A 12,477-nucleotide genomic window follows, 5' to 3' on the forward strand; every position below is an offset into this window, starting at 1 on the left:
TTATTGTTTGGTAAAACCATTTAGAGTACAGAAAGAAATCTACCATAATTCTTATTAAAATCATCGATTTTTATGAAAAGGAAATTGTCAATTAAAGTTCATGTTATAAGTTACCTGTCCATCGTAAGTCAAGGCCGTGGTTATTAAGTTTTACCTGTTCATTCCAAATCAGTGTAAGTAATTAAGTTCCTTGTATCAATTGATTACCAGACTATTGAAGTTCATTTATCCGATACATTTTCATTGTAAATTTAACTTTTTGTCCATTATAGAAACCTGTTCGATCTAAATTTAAGTTCAATGTTGCAAAAAAGTTAACTGTATATTGATTCAACGCTATACATGTACTAGCTACCGCTTTGTATCAATATAATGATTATATCAAAATACACCGAAAATTCATACGGCAACAATTAAATCGACGTAATTCGACTTGCATGGTAAAGATATTGTGATTTCGCTTTAAATATTAGGCTATATCTGAAAAGTAAAATCCCCCCCCCCCCCCCTCCGTTGAAAATTAAACTACTATCAGCATTTCCTCTGTAAGAGAAAATGGATTGAAATTTACCAAGAGTCGTACTCTTTGTAATCCAGAGGCATATTTTTATAGTGTTGTGCTATTGGTGTTAACGTTAACGGAAAATAATACAAGTGGTAACAAAATGCATCAATTTGTTATTAATTTACGATCCATGCAAACTATTAGTAATACGAGTTATCCTTCTTCACTTAACAAAAATCTGTTCACAACATTTTATTTTCATTTTTTTGTCATGGTAAAAAAGTGCAAAAGTTCAACAACACAAAATTGTAGACATATTCCTTAAGGAAATTAATACGATTTATCGTGTACTTAGTTTCAATAAAGATAACATTAAAAAGCAGATTTATACAAAAGTATCAATCAAACAACGAATGATAAAAAGGTTTTAAGAAGAAACAAAAACAAACAAGAAAAAAAGTCCGCAAATGATCATCATTTCATTAAATTATGTGTAAATGTTTGAAACTCAATTGGTCAAAATCATTTTTATTTTTCAATCACTCCCGAGCACGTGGCACTTGGCGTTCTTTGGGGGCGCTGGGCTGTCGTATACCTTCAGGCGTTTGAATAAACTGACGAATTTTCCAATGTCAATGAATCCCTCCTCATCAGAGGCGGTTTTTAGGAAAAATTCGATTTCGCGCGGATCTAACTTTCGCCCAGTGGCAGTGGTCATGAGTTCGAGTCCCTCTTTAGCTTCTTGTTGATCGAGTTTCCCACTGCGATCTGCATCTAGCTCGTGGAATTTGTTTAACATTTCTGCAGCACTGTAAAAGAACAAATATAATACCCATGAAAATCACCTTAAAATAAGATACAAGAGATCAATTGGTCATAACTCATTCATTATAAATTCGTAAATTTTACATACGTTTACAAATACAAATGATGCTCTTGTTTACAACAATGACAATGTACATACTAGCCTCTGTGCCGGTGGCGGGTCGATATATTCTATACCTACATGTGTATATTTAGCTTCTATCTCTTCGTGGAATAATGACACACACAACCCTCTAGAACCCAATGTTAACATCGCACTTGAAAACTCCCTGATAGCTTTTTGATAATTTTTCTAACATATTTTTGTAAACTGGTGAAAAAAGGCATTTTTTCTTAGAAAGATGGAGCTAAGCAGTTGATTATTCTAGCTCAAACAGAGATTATATTGAGATTTTTCTTTTTTTTATCAGAAACGCGCCCTAGTAATGTTATCAGGGAGTTTGACTGAAATAATTGCAACACACTCACCCCTCTCTGCAAGAAAAGAAGAAAAAACACAACATATTAGTGAAATTTCTAGATAACAACCAAATGTGAAACAACGTTATTAGAATAAAATGCAAACAACAAAAGGAAACTGTAATACGTTGATTAGTATAAGTCACTCTCAAGAACTATATGTGTGTAACTATAAATATATCTTGGAATCACCACAAACAAACGTCTCTTTAATTTACACAGCAAATCATAATTTCTATTTGTGAATCGCGAGGTATATACACATCAAATTAATTCAATTAACTAGATTTCAAATTTAACACGACGCATTCAGAATTTTATTCGTGCACGTATATATAAAGTATATTTTGGAACCCGATTCAGGTCATGCTCTGTTTTCAGGTAATTAGACATTCTGTGACATACCCATTCCCGACGGTCTCGTAGAACTGCTGGAACTCCCATATACTCATGATCTCGTTCTGGTCTTTATCAAATGTGTCGAACATACACGTCGCCTCGGCATCGTTCAGATTGAACTCGTTTTTCAGGAGGTTGATGGCATCGGGTTTCTTCAAACTTCGCACGTTCTGGTGGGCGTATTTGTCAAAGATGAATTGGACTTCTTTTCTGAAAAAAAAATTATCTGTATTATAGATAAAGTTGGAGAAGAACTTAATCGTTAGAACACAGACTGGATTGTTCAGTCTTGATCTATATAACGTTTAAGTTGACGATCGCCTTCACAATTTGTCAGTAATTCAATATTTAATGTGCATACAAAGAGTATACAATCGATCCTTATTCCCGGTAAGAGTCGAGCACTAAATCCTTAATTTTTGGGGAACAATTAATATGCCTTGTCTAAAATCTCGAAAAGTATTTTTTAAATTAAATTATATATACATAACGACAGAAACAGTACAGCTAGCTTATCTGGAAAGTAACCTCCATTTCTTTATTGTTGAGGATTAATCATTACAATTTGTGCTCAAGAAACTTTACTTTCGAAAGGAATGTTTTGGAAATAGGGACAGTATAACAAAGACACTTTTATAGTTTTAAGAGATAACATCAAGAAACTTAGATCAATGGTGTGATGAATCTAATTATGTCTACACTATCATTTTTAAATTCACGAAGCGTTCATCTGATCGTAAAATTCACCATTATCACATTCCTCCTGTGTATCATGAAAGAACTAACACAGAGTAGTAGCATTCTCGAAGAAATGGAAAATGGCTGTTACTATCATTCTGCCAACCCTTCTTCCTGACAACTAGAATTGATAACAATGTGTTCTCTGATCCCCATGCCGCGCCTAAGACGAGACACGTGTTTTTGTTTGGGATGTAGCTACTGATAGTAGCTTCCTCGTATCTGAACACACGCTTGCCAGCAATATGCTCACGTTGGATAAGCATGTTGCTAACATGTGTTGTATTACTGACACATCTAATACATCGAGGAAGAGGAAGTGTATTTATTAAAACACAGGCTTCTTATCCCGTAGTTATAGGATAAACCACGCCCAAATTATGATTACTAAATTTTCTAAAAACCCAAAACAAACAAGATTTGTTGTTTCTTAGATATATGGAGACTACTGCTTTAGAATTTAGGTGGACAGAAAAGAGCATGACTTACGGAATCTTTCCTCTTCTCATCATCGCCATGTTTGTTCAGAGTCTGGAATGTTGGCTTTGAGCTGAAACCAATGACGTATAATGAAAAACCCAGACAACTCTTAGAAACCTAGCTCTCGCTGAGATCTTCTTACAGGGATGCGTTTTTAATCTAGTGCTTCAAATACGTGAACTCTTTCAAAGAAAACATGAAATATTCCATGTAAACGCTAGGCGAATGATAGAAATCAATTTATTTTAAGATGTAACTGCTTATGTAATTGAAGTATTTATCCGGTAGCTTCTAAATTACAGTGAACCAAAATAGGACTTTAATTATGGAAAATATTCTAAATGATTATAGAGTCACGTACATGTCTTTATATTTGATTCACTCTTTAACCAGCTTTTAGAGTATCAATGAAAATAATCATTTTCACAATGAACCCCTCTCCTCTTGTTTTGTCGGTATTTTCAAGGATGTTTATCAAAAAAGTTTTGTATTACTGCGAAAGCTTCATTCCCAAGAATGTATAAAAGTAGAGGATTCTGATAATTTCTTGAGATATCTGTTTTTAGATAAAAAGAAACATGAAAACGACGTACAGAAATTGGGAAAAATCTGATAAAACATTTATGATCCGTATAAAAATCAAATGGTTGCATGATCGCAATTATCAAAATTAACAACACTCACAGCTCGCTATAAAACTCCGAGTTTTCCCCTGTACGACCTAAGTATCCTGTATCAATATCTGGATAATAAATCTTACCTTATTATTATTACACAACTAAGTAGTTTTCTGTCAGGTCGTAGCCTCCCGTCGTGTATTTATACCGATCTCGCCGAGGGTGCAGTACAATTCCGCTACAGATTCTGGAAAGACCGCGTCATCAAGGAGGCTGCGCTGACTTATTCTTTGTTTATTGCGAGAATCTATTTTTAGTAACCGTATGACTCAGGTTTCTAGGTTTGTTCCAGGAATGGCATCGGATGGACACTGACGGATATAGATCAAATCCTGGCAAATATCTTATCGGATACATTGAATTGATGAGACAAAAGTTTTTGAATTTCTCATTGCAGAAATGCTAAAATAATCTTAAAAACTGAAATATTAACATGTACCAACAACAAAAAATTGAGAATGTTTTATTTATAATAATTATCTGATTTTTTTCTAAGAAATTAGATATATTCGATATCAATGAAAACGATAAATCGTGTACAAATATCTTGTTAAGAGAGGTGTCAAAAATATCGCTACTTGTACTGTGAATCATGTCTCTAGCCTGTTGTTTCCCTAGATGCAATGATAAGAATATCATCAGAATGAGTAGAAATGATGCGCATGCGCATTAAGATTTTTGCTCTGTGAATATTCTACACTCATTTAAAATATATTCCATAGTAAACGAAAATAGGAGTGGTTATAACTGTTTGTGTAAATGGTAAACAATTACAGGAAAAATGCAACACGTATAACTAAGTTACAGCTCTTGAGTAAACAGGTGAAGCAGTGTACATACTAAGCATCAAACAAAACAATTAAAGGCATAAAAAACCCATACCTAATTATAAGAAGTTAAATTTTAATAATAAATAAGGACGGTTCTGAGTGGAAAATTCTTTAATCCATATAGGAATTATAGTTTATGATATTGATAGATTTATATAATTATACGATTCATCATGCAGTAGTTTTATTTCTTGTGACAAAGATCCGTTTCCAAAATATGCGGTTTATTTTATTGATTCATTCAGCCTCTTAGATTTTAACTTTTCATACTCAAATCAATTCGAAAAGTGTGCAAAAAGTTAAGAGATTAAAGACAAGTGATCGACTGCAGGCTTTTGGAACAGCACTTGGCATCAACGAACTACGATAAAACACAAGTTAATATCAATTCCGATTTATTAGCAGTGTTTCCCTATCAGAGCACTGCTAGGAGTGTTTAGTATATACAAAATAATTCTGCACAAAATATGACCCATCTTATGCTGGAGCTAAAAATAGCCGTACGTCTTGAGGGTGCTACTGCTCGGAGCAGGAGAAACTGAGGTTCGAGGAGCGATTTGTTTTTGGGGGTTGATTTTCTTCTTGGTTTATAGACTAGAGACACAAAGCCTTGATCTTGTTTGGATTAGTTCAGAATGGTGAGTATCTTTGATATCTGTGTTTTTTTTGTTTGGATGGATTTTTGAGATAGTCGTTCATGGTTGATGTTTTTACTTGTGATATTGTCGTGCATTCCTTATTTGCCATTCATGTCCGATCCTTGCAGGCGTCATGTCGAAGATATGTTTTTATTCGGACGTCTGCGATTCAGTAATCGCGATTTTAAGAAGATAAACGCGAACATCCCAATTAAAGTCATTCTGATGACATAGAAAAGTATGACAGAGCAAGAAATATGTAACTTTGTGAAAACCTTTCATTTCGGACGTAAATGGTACTGGAAGTTTACCACGCAAAGAAATTGAAGGATATATTAATTGTTAACAGCACCACGAGCTCAAAATACTTTTTTAAAAAGAAACTTGGCGTTTAGATATCTAGAATATGTTTCTACAGTCGAAAACAACCAACGTTACGCAACAAAGAAAATCTGCTATCAAGGCCATATCTGCTTCTTTGATCTAAAGATGTTTATGTCTCAGTGCGCGAGAATTTCATGTACATGTATTCTCTCTGATGCAAATGTTAGAAGTTGCATGTGAAATAGAAACTACTTCCAAAAAATTGTTTAAATTTTTGTTTTAATTTCTTCTCCTCTGGCCTTAATTGTTGAATTTACAGACGATGCGTCCATGTTTTGAACCATTCCAACAAAAACAAATAACGTCTTTGAAATGAAACTTTCTCAGCGTTGGATGTTGTTAATTACGTCCAACTCTCGTGGTGGTTCACCGATTTATATGTAATAAACAAAAGGCCAGATGGCCCCACACTAATCGCTAACGATGGATTCCTGATTATGCCAGACTTATTGTAAATCTTAATGGAACCAACTCCCATTTTGATATCAGACGATGTAGAGACATTCCACTTGTACAGTTGGATCGCATCACCCTGCGTGATTTATTAATTACCTGTTATACCAAAGGTTTCACGACCTTTCGCCGCGATGATACCTATAATAACAAGGCGTTCTATACATATAATAAGAACATGTTTTATAAACATCATGTGCTTTACCCTCCACCGTAATGATAACCTTTGTACTATTACTATGGCGAGATGCAGTGAAATTATAAGTACACCCTACAACCCCCCCCCCCCCAAAGATCTTATACTTCAGCTATCAGCTACCCCTCTTGGGCAATAATGACTGTGAGTTATTATAACTACTCAGGATTATTTCGAAAAATGTTTTATTAGATAATGATATACAAATTTATGTTAAATGCAAATTCCCTGGTAACAGGTGTTTTGATTTAATATGTAAGTTTACAAACTAACACAAAAACTGATTTTGGATCTTTAAAACCTAATGCAGATTGAAAGCGATTTATCGGGCTAAAATGATATATTTTTAATCTTAAACGTGAGATAACAGTTTTCGGATTGCGTCAATACATATTTTCTACGGTAGCTTCAGATTGGTGTTGGCATAGACACAAAGCAGATTTCCTAAATGATAAATACATGTAGAGTTTTAGCTCGTTTCTCGTTTCGCGGGGCATTTTATCTCTGTATACTATCTGTAGACACAGTTGTCGTTCGGGGCACGCCATCTCAATGATGTTTTCTAAATTTAACAAGTTGTGTGCTTTTAAAATACATATAATATACATATTAGTGTACATTTACTTGAAAATTCAATATAACTTTTTTAAATCAACAGGATTTAGAAATATTCAAAAAATAGATTTTTGCATTGTTACAAATGTACATGTACATTAATTATGAATACAGCTTTACAAAAGCTACAAATCATAAAATATCGCAATACTGTAGATTCCTTATTATACGCGAGCACCTAATTCCGCAATTCAACGCTTTTACATCAAATCGCGAGAATATAAAATCGCAAAGGCCGAATTTTTGCATAATTCCATACAGTTTACATTTGTCCGAAAATTAATAGCGAGATTTTAAAATCTGCGAGATATGCTTCTCGCGATTTTACGCGGATATTAATTCTTCGCGTTTAATTTGGAATTTATAGTATTGAATTTTCTCGGAAAAGACAGATATAATATAACATTCTTGTACAAGTCTATAAAAGTATGAGATTGGGGAATCATTGCTTATGATAAATCATTGCTATCATAAAATATCTTAAGTTTATCTATCATATCTATTTTACCAGGTCCGACCTTGGAAATAAACGTTTGGGAAAACAGAGGAAAATATCAAACATGTAACCTCGGATGAACGTTGTTGTCCTCGCCAAAGCGCCGCTATCATCAGCTTCAGCTTCAACCAAGCCGCCAACTAACAAAAACAGCAAAAGAAATCGCAGGTACCACCAGCGGTACTATGAACGGAGAACCAGCACAAGTAGCAACAGCAGCTTCTACAACCAAAATGGAGACAAGAGACGTCCGGTAAAGAAACGATCAAGGCATAGAAAAAATATGGGCACCTGTACCTCAAAGAAGAAACCGAAGGAAAATCCGGAGCAGCCGGAGACGGAAGATGTTTGGAAGAAACGACCGGAAGAACCAGTTTCACCTCCAATAGAAACTGGGTTGTATAACTTCAGGAGAGAGGACCCACTGATAACAGAACTAAAGGCCGTCCTACCGTGTAGAAATGAAAATGTTAACACTCCGTCCTATGCAAAAGGAATTAAAATGGCGGACGATTCTTCTTCTGGTAGTCATGGATTTGTGACGCCATTATCAACTCCACCAGTCAGAAGGGTCCAACACCCTGTTTTCAAGGTCGCGACTCCACCGCCATCAAGACGAGCTGTAGAACCTGAAACAAACAAGATTTCGAGCCCTGTTCTCCGTCGGGTGAAAAAACAAAGCGAAGTCGTGCCACCTTCACCTCCTCCAAGGTACAAAGAATTGTTTCTGACAGAATCTCAACGATCTGAATCATCAGAAGTGAAACACAACGAGGAAGCACCCGAGTTACCTCCGCGTAGAAATAGACTAGGCAGCAACAAACTTTCGAGTCCTAGTCTTTCGAGAAGATCAGAAAACAAAAAGGAGTACCTCAATACACCATTAACCAAGCCACCCGAGGAGTCAACTCATGCAGTTGAATTTAAGAATAAAGAGACTCAAATTAGATGTGAAAATTGCAACTCTCCAGTTCTATTAAGAAAAGATGATCGTGCCCCAACACCACCCCCTCGAAAAAACCAAGCAAATACCAATAAACCATCTGCTCAGCATGGCTCCCCTTCTGTTCGAAGAGCATACCCAGTGTTCAAAATTGAAACCCCGCCTCCAACAAGACGAAATATTGAAACAAATAAAGAAAATACCGAACTGAAAGATAATGATAAACAGAATAGTTCTGAAAAATCTGATTTGACTAATATATGTCAAAATGAATTCCCCAAACCCCAGAGTAGTCCCCCTAAAGACCCCGATTCGTCAAGGCCAATATACTCAACCATTACCAAGCCGAAAACACCACCCGAGCCTGTCGCAAGACGAAAGCAAAGGGACACAGACGACTCACTCGTGGTACGTGACGATTCCAGATACCTTATAAGAAAGGAGAAAACTTTATCCATGGAGATTGAAGAAGAAAATCTCCGCAATTATTTAAAAGAACATGCTGGAAAATCCTCAGCTACCATGAATGTGTTACCTGGTCCTGTGCTTGTGAAACAACTCATGATGCCTTCTCCTTTCCGAGCAGTTTTAACAGATGTACCTCCACCGAGTCCGAATTCTCTAGAAATTTTAGAGGAAGAGGAAGACGCGGAGAACGGGATGGAGGATGACACACAGGACAGAAAGAGTAAAGAAATGGACGAATTTAACGATAGCGTGTGTCAACGACTATCACAACTGCTGGAAACTAAAGAAATAACTAAAAATAGAAGTGAGGTAGAAAGCATCTCTATCGAAAATATGAATGGATCGCATATTAACATGTCAAACGATAATGAGGGTAGTGGAATAGTTCTTAACGAGGCAGTACCACCACCACCAGAGTATTTTGACGAATTTTCAATAGATCTCATGAAAAGTTCAAATCACGAAATTAATGCAGCTAAAACTGATGAAAATACATTAGCTGAAGTAGTCTCAAAGGAAGAAAGCGTCCCGTTGTCCAACACCAATATAATTAGTCCACCCCGCAACAAATTTAACTACAGGGAGTATTGTCAAAATAAGAAGCAGACGAGTAAAGGAATACAAGAGAAAATTAACCTTATTAGTGAATTGAATGCGTCCTCAAATCGGGAGGATCCGGATGGAATATCGGATAAAGTTGTGCTTGAGGAGAGTATTGTACCAATTTCAATTAAACGAAGGAGTTACGAACCGTACTCAGAAGACAAACAGTCGGAACTTTTATGTGATGTAATTCAATCTTACGCAAAATCAGAGGAATCTGATATTGAAAAAATAATGGAGGAACCGGTTGTAAGTAAAGGTGCCGTTCAAATGGAACAAAAGAAGAAGAAATCGTCCTCTTTAGACAGAAAACCATCAAAGCTTGACCAGTCACTGAAAAAGCTTTTCGAAGTTCCCGTCGAAGAGGATACCATTGATAAGCTTCTTCCTTTGGAATCTTTTCTTGATGATGTAATGGACCAACCTTTGCGAACAGAGGGAACACTTCCATACGATCCATTTGATTTGGAAGAAAGGTTAAAGAGCAGACGAGCGTTGGCTGGGCGCCAGTCCGTCACAAGGACGGAGTCCGACATTGACATTTCTGAGCCTGGCGATGATTGGAGGGATGACATGAGTTCAGACAGTAACCAGGCAGACGACGAGGATGAGATTGAAAGCGGAGAAGTCGTCTTTAGTAAGTCGTACCCCGACACACGAAGATACTCGCAGAAACGGCAGGGACGGGGAATTGTGTATGACGCTTCAGTGCAGCAAGGTACATTCCAAGACGACGACGACTTTTCAGACAACGATTATGATGATGTTGAAGATTATGAAGTAGATGAAGAAGTCGATGATTCAGATGAAGAATTATGGATAGATGAAAAAGATCTAGAGAAGCGTGAGGCGGAACCAGTAAGTTTCGGGGCGGATTATTATCCCATGGATCATCCAAGAGATGCTGGGGATGTAGCATATAACAGTGCCAGACGACAGATGCATGAAATTCACTCACATTTATTGAACTTGAGAGATCAGATGGAGTATCTGGCTGACGAGTCAGAAAATTCTAACTTAAAACCAAGTAGATGTAGTGGAGTTTCTTTAGAGAAGAAGTCCTAACACTATCAAAAAAGGATGATATATTAATAGGTTTTTTTTTTATTTTGTGATAACTGCTTATAGCGTGTGAACAGTTTTAAAATCATAGACTTCAGTGCTTATTTACCGTGTGTATTGCATTCGGAATACACAAAAAGCATAGCGTAACATGGTTTGCTAGTATCCGCTTGGGATTGCTCACATGCCCTCGCAAACGAGTGTATCACGTGTTGAAAAGAAGATTAACATAAGGATGAGTCATTTCAGACATATTTTGCTATATACTTTGATGGAAGAATTATACAAATAAAAAATGGAAAATAGTTTTATATAACAAACGAATTTTCTATATTGAAATGATTGTAATTAAAAGAAACAAACGAAAGAAAATAAAATGCAGAAGTATATAATTTGGTTGTTTTATTTACATTCCTAGTTCTATATAACATCCTATGTACACAGTAATTGTGGATAACATTAAAAAAAATTAAAATGAGTTTAATGTATTAGGACTTCTTTGTACGGTCCTCTATGGTAAAAAAAATGAGCTATAAGCTATACTTAAAAGCGACAATTCATGAATATGATTAAATTGAGTTTAATTTGCAATGAAATGCATGAATTGTTACCGAAGTCAGACGGCATACTCGGTACTGTATACAAAAACTTAACAATAAAAATACTTATAGTACAAAACCAAATTTCTCCTGAAATGCAAAACCTATACCATGTTAGAGGAAATGGGGATAAACCAAACAATTGCCCTACAGTTTTGTTTGTAAAAATCTGGAAATTCTCTACACGTTCCTTTACCAATATTAAAGGATTAACTTATATTAAACAATTAATAATGGCATGGATATTAAAATTAAGTATAAATAAAACATAATATAGACAACAAAATATTGAATTTCGTAGAGCTAATGAAAGATTATTTATATTCAATATTTGAAGAAGACCAAAAGAGTTATCTTTTATTTTGCATGGAACCAAGTATACTTGAGAGTATAATACTTTATTCTTAGCATTTTAGATAAAGGGTTAAACTCCGTTTTCACTAAAAATATTCTTTGGAAGTAAATAAAGAATATGAAGTCTCATAACAAGACTTATTGTATGTAGCTGCATCTTTTCATCCTTCTCAAATTCCGGGAAAATTCTTTAACAATCAACAGAAGCAATATCTAAATCAGATCTTAGCATTTCAAAGCTAACATAGACACATTTTCATCTGCTAACCATATAAAATAATATTCTTTGTGGGAGGATCTCCTTCGTTCCAACTTGACTTGACATTTTGCGTAAACGTCATTTTCTCACTTAAAAAATTAATTTTTTTTTATATGAAGGTGACTACACGTACGGACGTTTAAAAATTGCGACACAAGAAATGTTAAAAATGGTCATATTTCTTTAAATTGTAGGAATTGTCAATAATTTTACTGCAACTGTATGTAATTACATTAATTAAATTTATTGAAAGTTCATATTCACGAAGTACGAATTCGTTTTCATACTAGGTAGGGGTCATTACATTAAATTGAAGTCTTAATACATAGTCAGCACATGTTTCTCTATTATTGTCTATTTAATGGTAGCTGTATATTTTTATTTTAAGCCTATGTTAAAAGGAGATCAATAGACAGACATGCTATCATGGATACACAGAGATTAAGTTTTTCTTCTTGCGTTCGTATTTTCTGTTGTAAACGGTATACTTTGAC

The 12,477-nt window shown here is 35.2% G+C and overlaps 2 protein-coding genes across 3 annotated transcripts; one reads left to right on the forward strand and one right to left on the reverse strand.

Moving 5' to 3' along the window:
* Positions 1-741: 741 nt before the first annotated feature.
* Positions 742-4,321, reverse strand: LOC128169894 (uncharacterized). 2 transcript variants are annotated; one of them, XM_052835930.1, is made up of 4 exons: positions 4,167-4,321; positions 3,416-3,476; positions 2,195-2,398; positions 742-1,314 (listed from the first exon to the last, which is right to left on the reverse strand). In XM_052835930.1, the coding sequence occupies exons 2-4, from the start codon at positions 3,442-3,444 to the stop codon at positions 1,041-1,043; spliced, it is 507 nt and encodes a 168-aa protein (XP_052691890.1). In that variant the 5' UTR covers positions 3,445-3,476; positions 4,167-4,321; the 3' UTR covers positions 742-1,040. The 2 variants fall into 2 exon arrangements, with proteins under 2 accessions (XP_052691890.1, XP_052691898.1); XM_052835938.1 differs by having other exon boundaries at positions 4,091-4,188.
* Positions 4,322-5,387: 1,066 nt separating this feature from the next.
* LOC128155989 (titin-like) lies at positions 5,388-11,157 on the forward strand. The gene is made up of 2 exons (XM_052817935.1): positions 5,388-5,551; positions 7,711-11,157. Exon 2 carries the CDS (start codon positions 7,772-7,774, stop codon positions 10,772-10,774), a length of 3,003 nt encoding a protein of 1,000 aa, XP_052673895.1. The 5' UTR covers positions 5,388-5,551; positions 7,711-7,771; the 3' UTR covers positions 10,775-11,157.
* Positions 11,158-12,477: the final 1,320 nt, after the last annotated feature.

The sequence above is a fragment of the Crassostrea angulata genome, chromosome 1 (genome assembly GCF_025612915.1).
Source record: "Crassostrea angulata isolate pt1a10 chromosome 1, ASM2561291v2, whole genome shotgun sequence".
NCBI lineage: Eukaryota > Metazoa > Mollusca > Bivalvia > Ostreida > Ostreidae > Magallana > Magallana angulata.

Excerpts from the sequence above, each read along its gene's own strand:
- LOC128169894 (XM_052835930.1), bottom strand. The coding sequence starts at position 3,444 with ATGGCGATGATGAGAAGAGGAAAGATTCC. Across the intron at positions 2,399-3,415 it reads ATGAGAAGAGGAAAGATTCC|AAAAGAAGTCCAATTCATCT; the intron begins GTAAGTCATGCT and ends TTTTTTTTTCAG. Across the intron at positions 1,315-2,194 it reads TACGAGACCGTCGGGAATGG|TGCTGCAGAAATGTTAAACA; the intron begins GTATGTCACAGA and ends GTTCTTTTACAG.
- LOC128155989 (XM_052817935.1), top strand. The coding sequence starts at position 7,772 with ATGAACGTTGTTGTCCTCGCCAAAGCGCCGCTATCATCAGCTTCAGCT.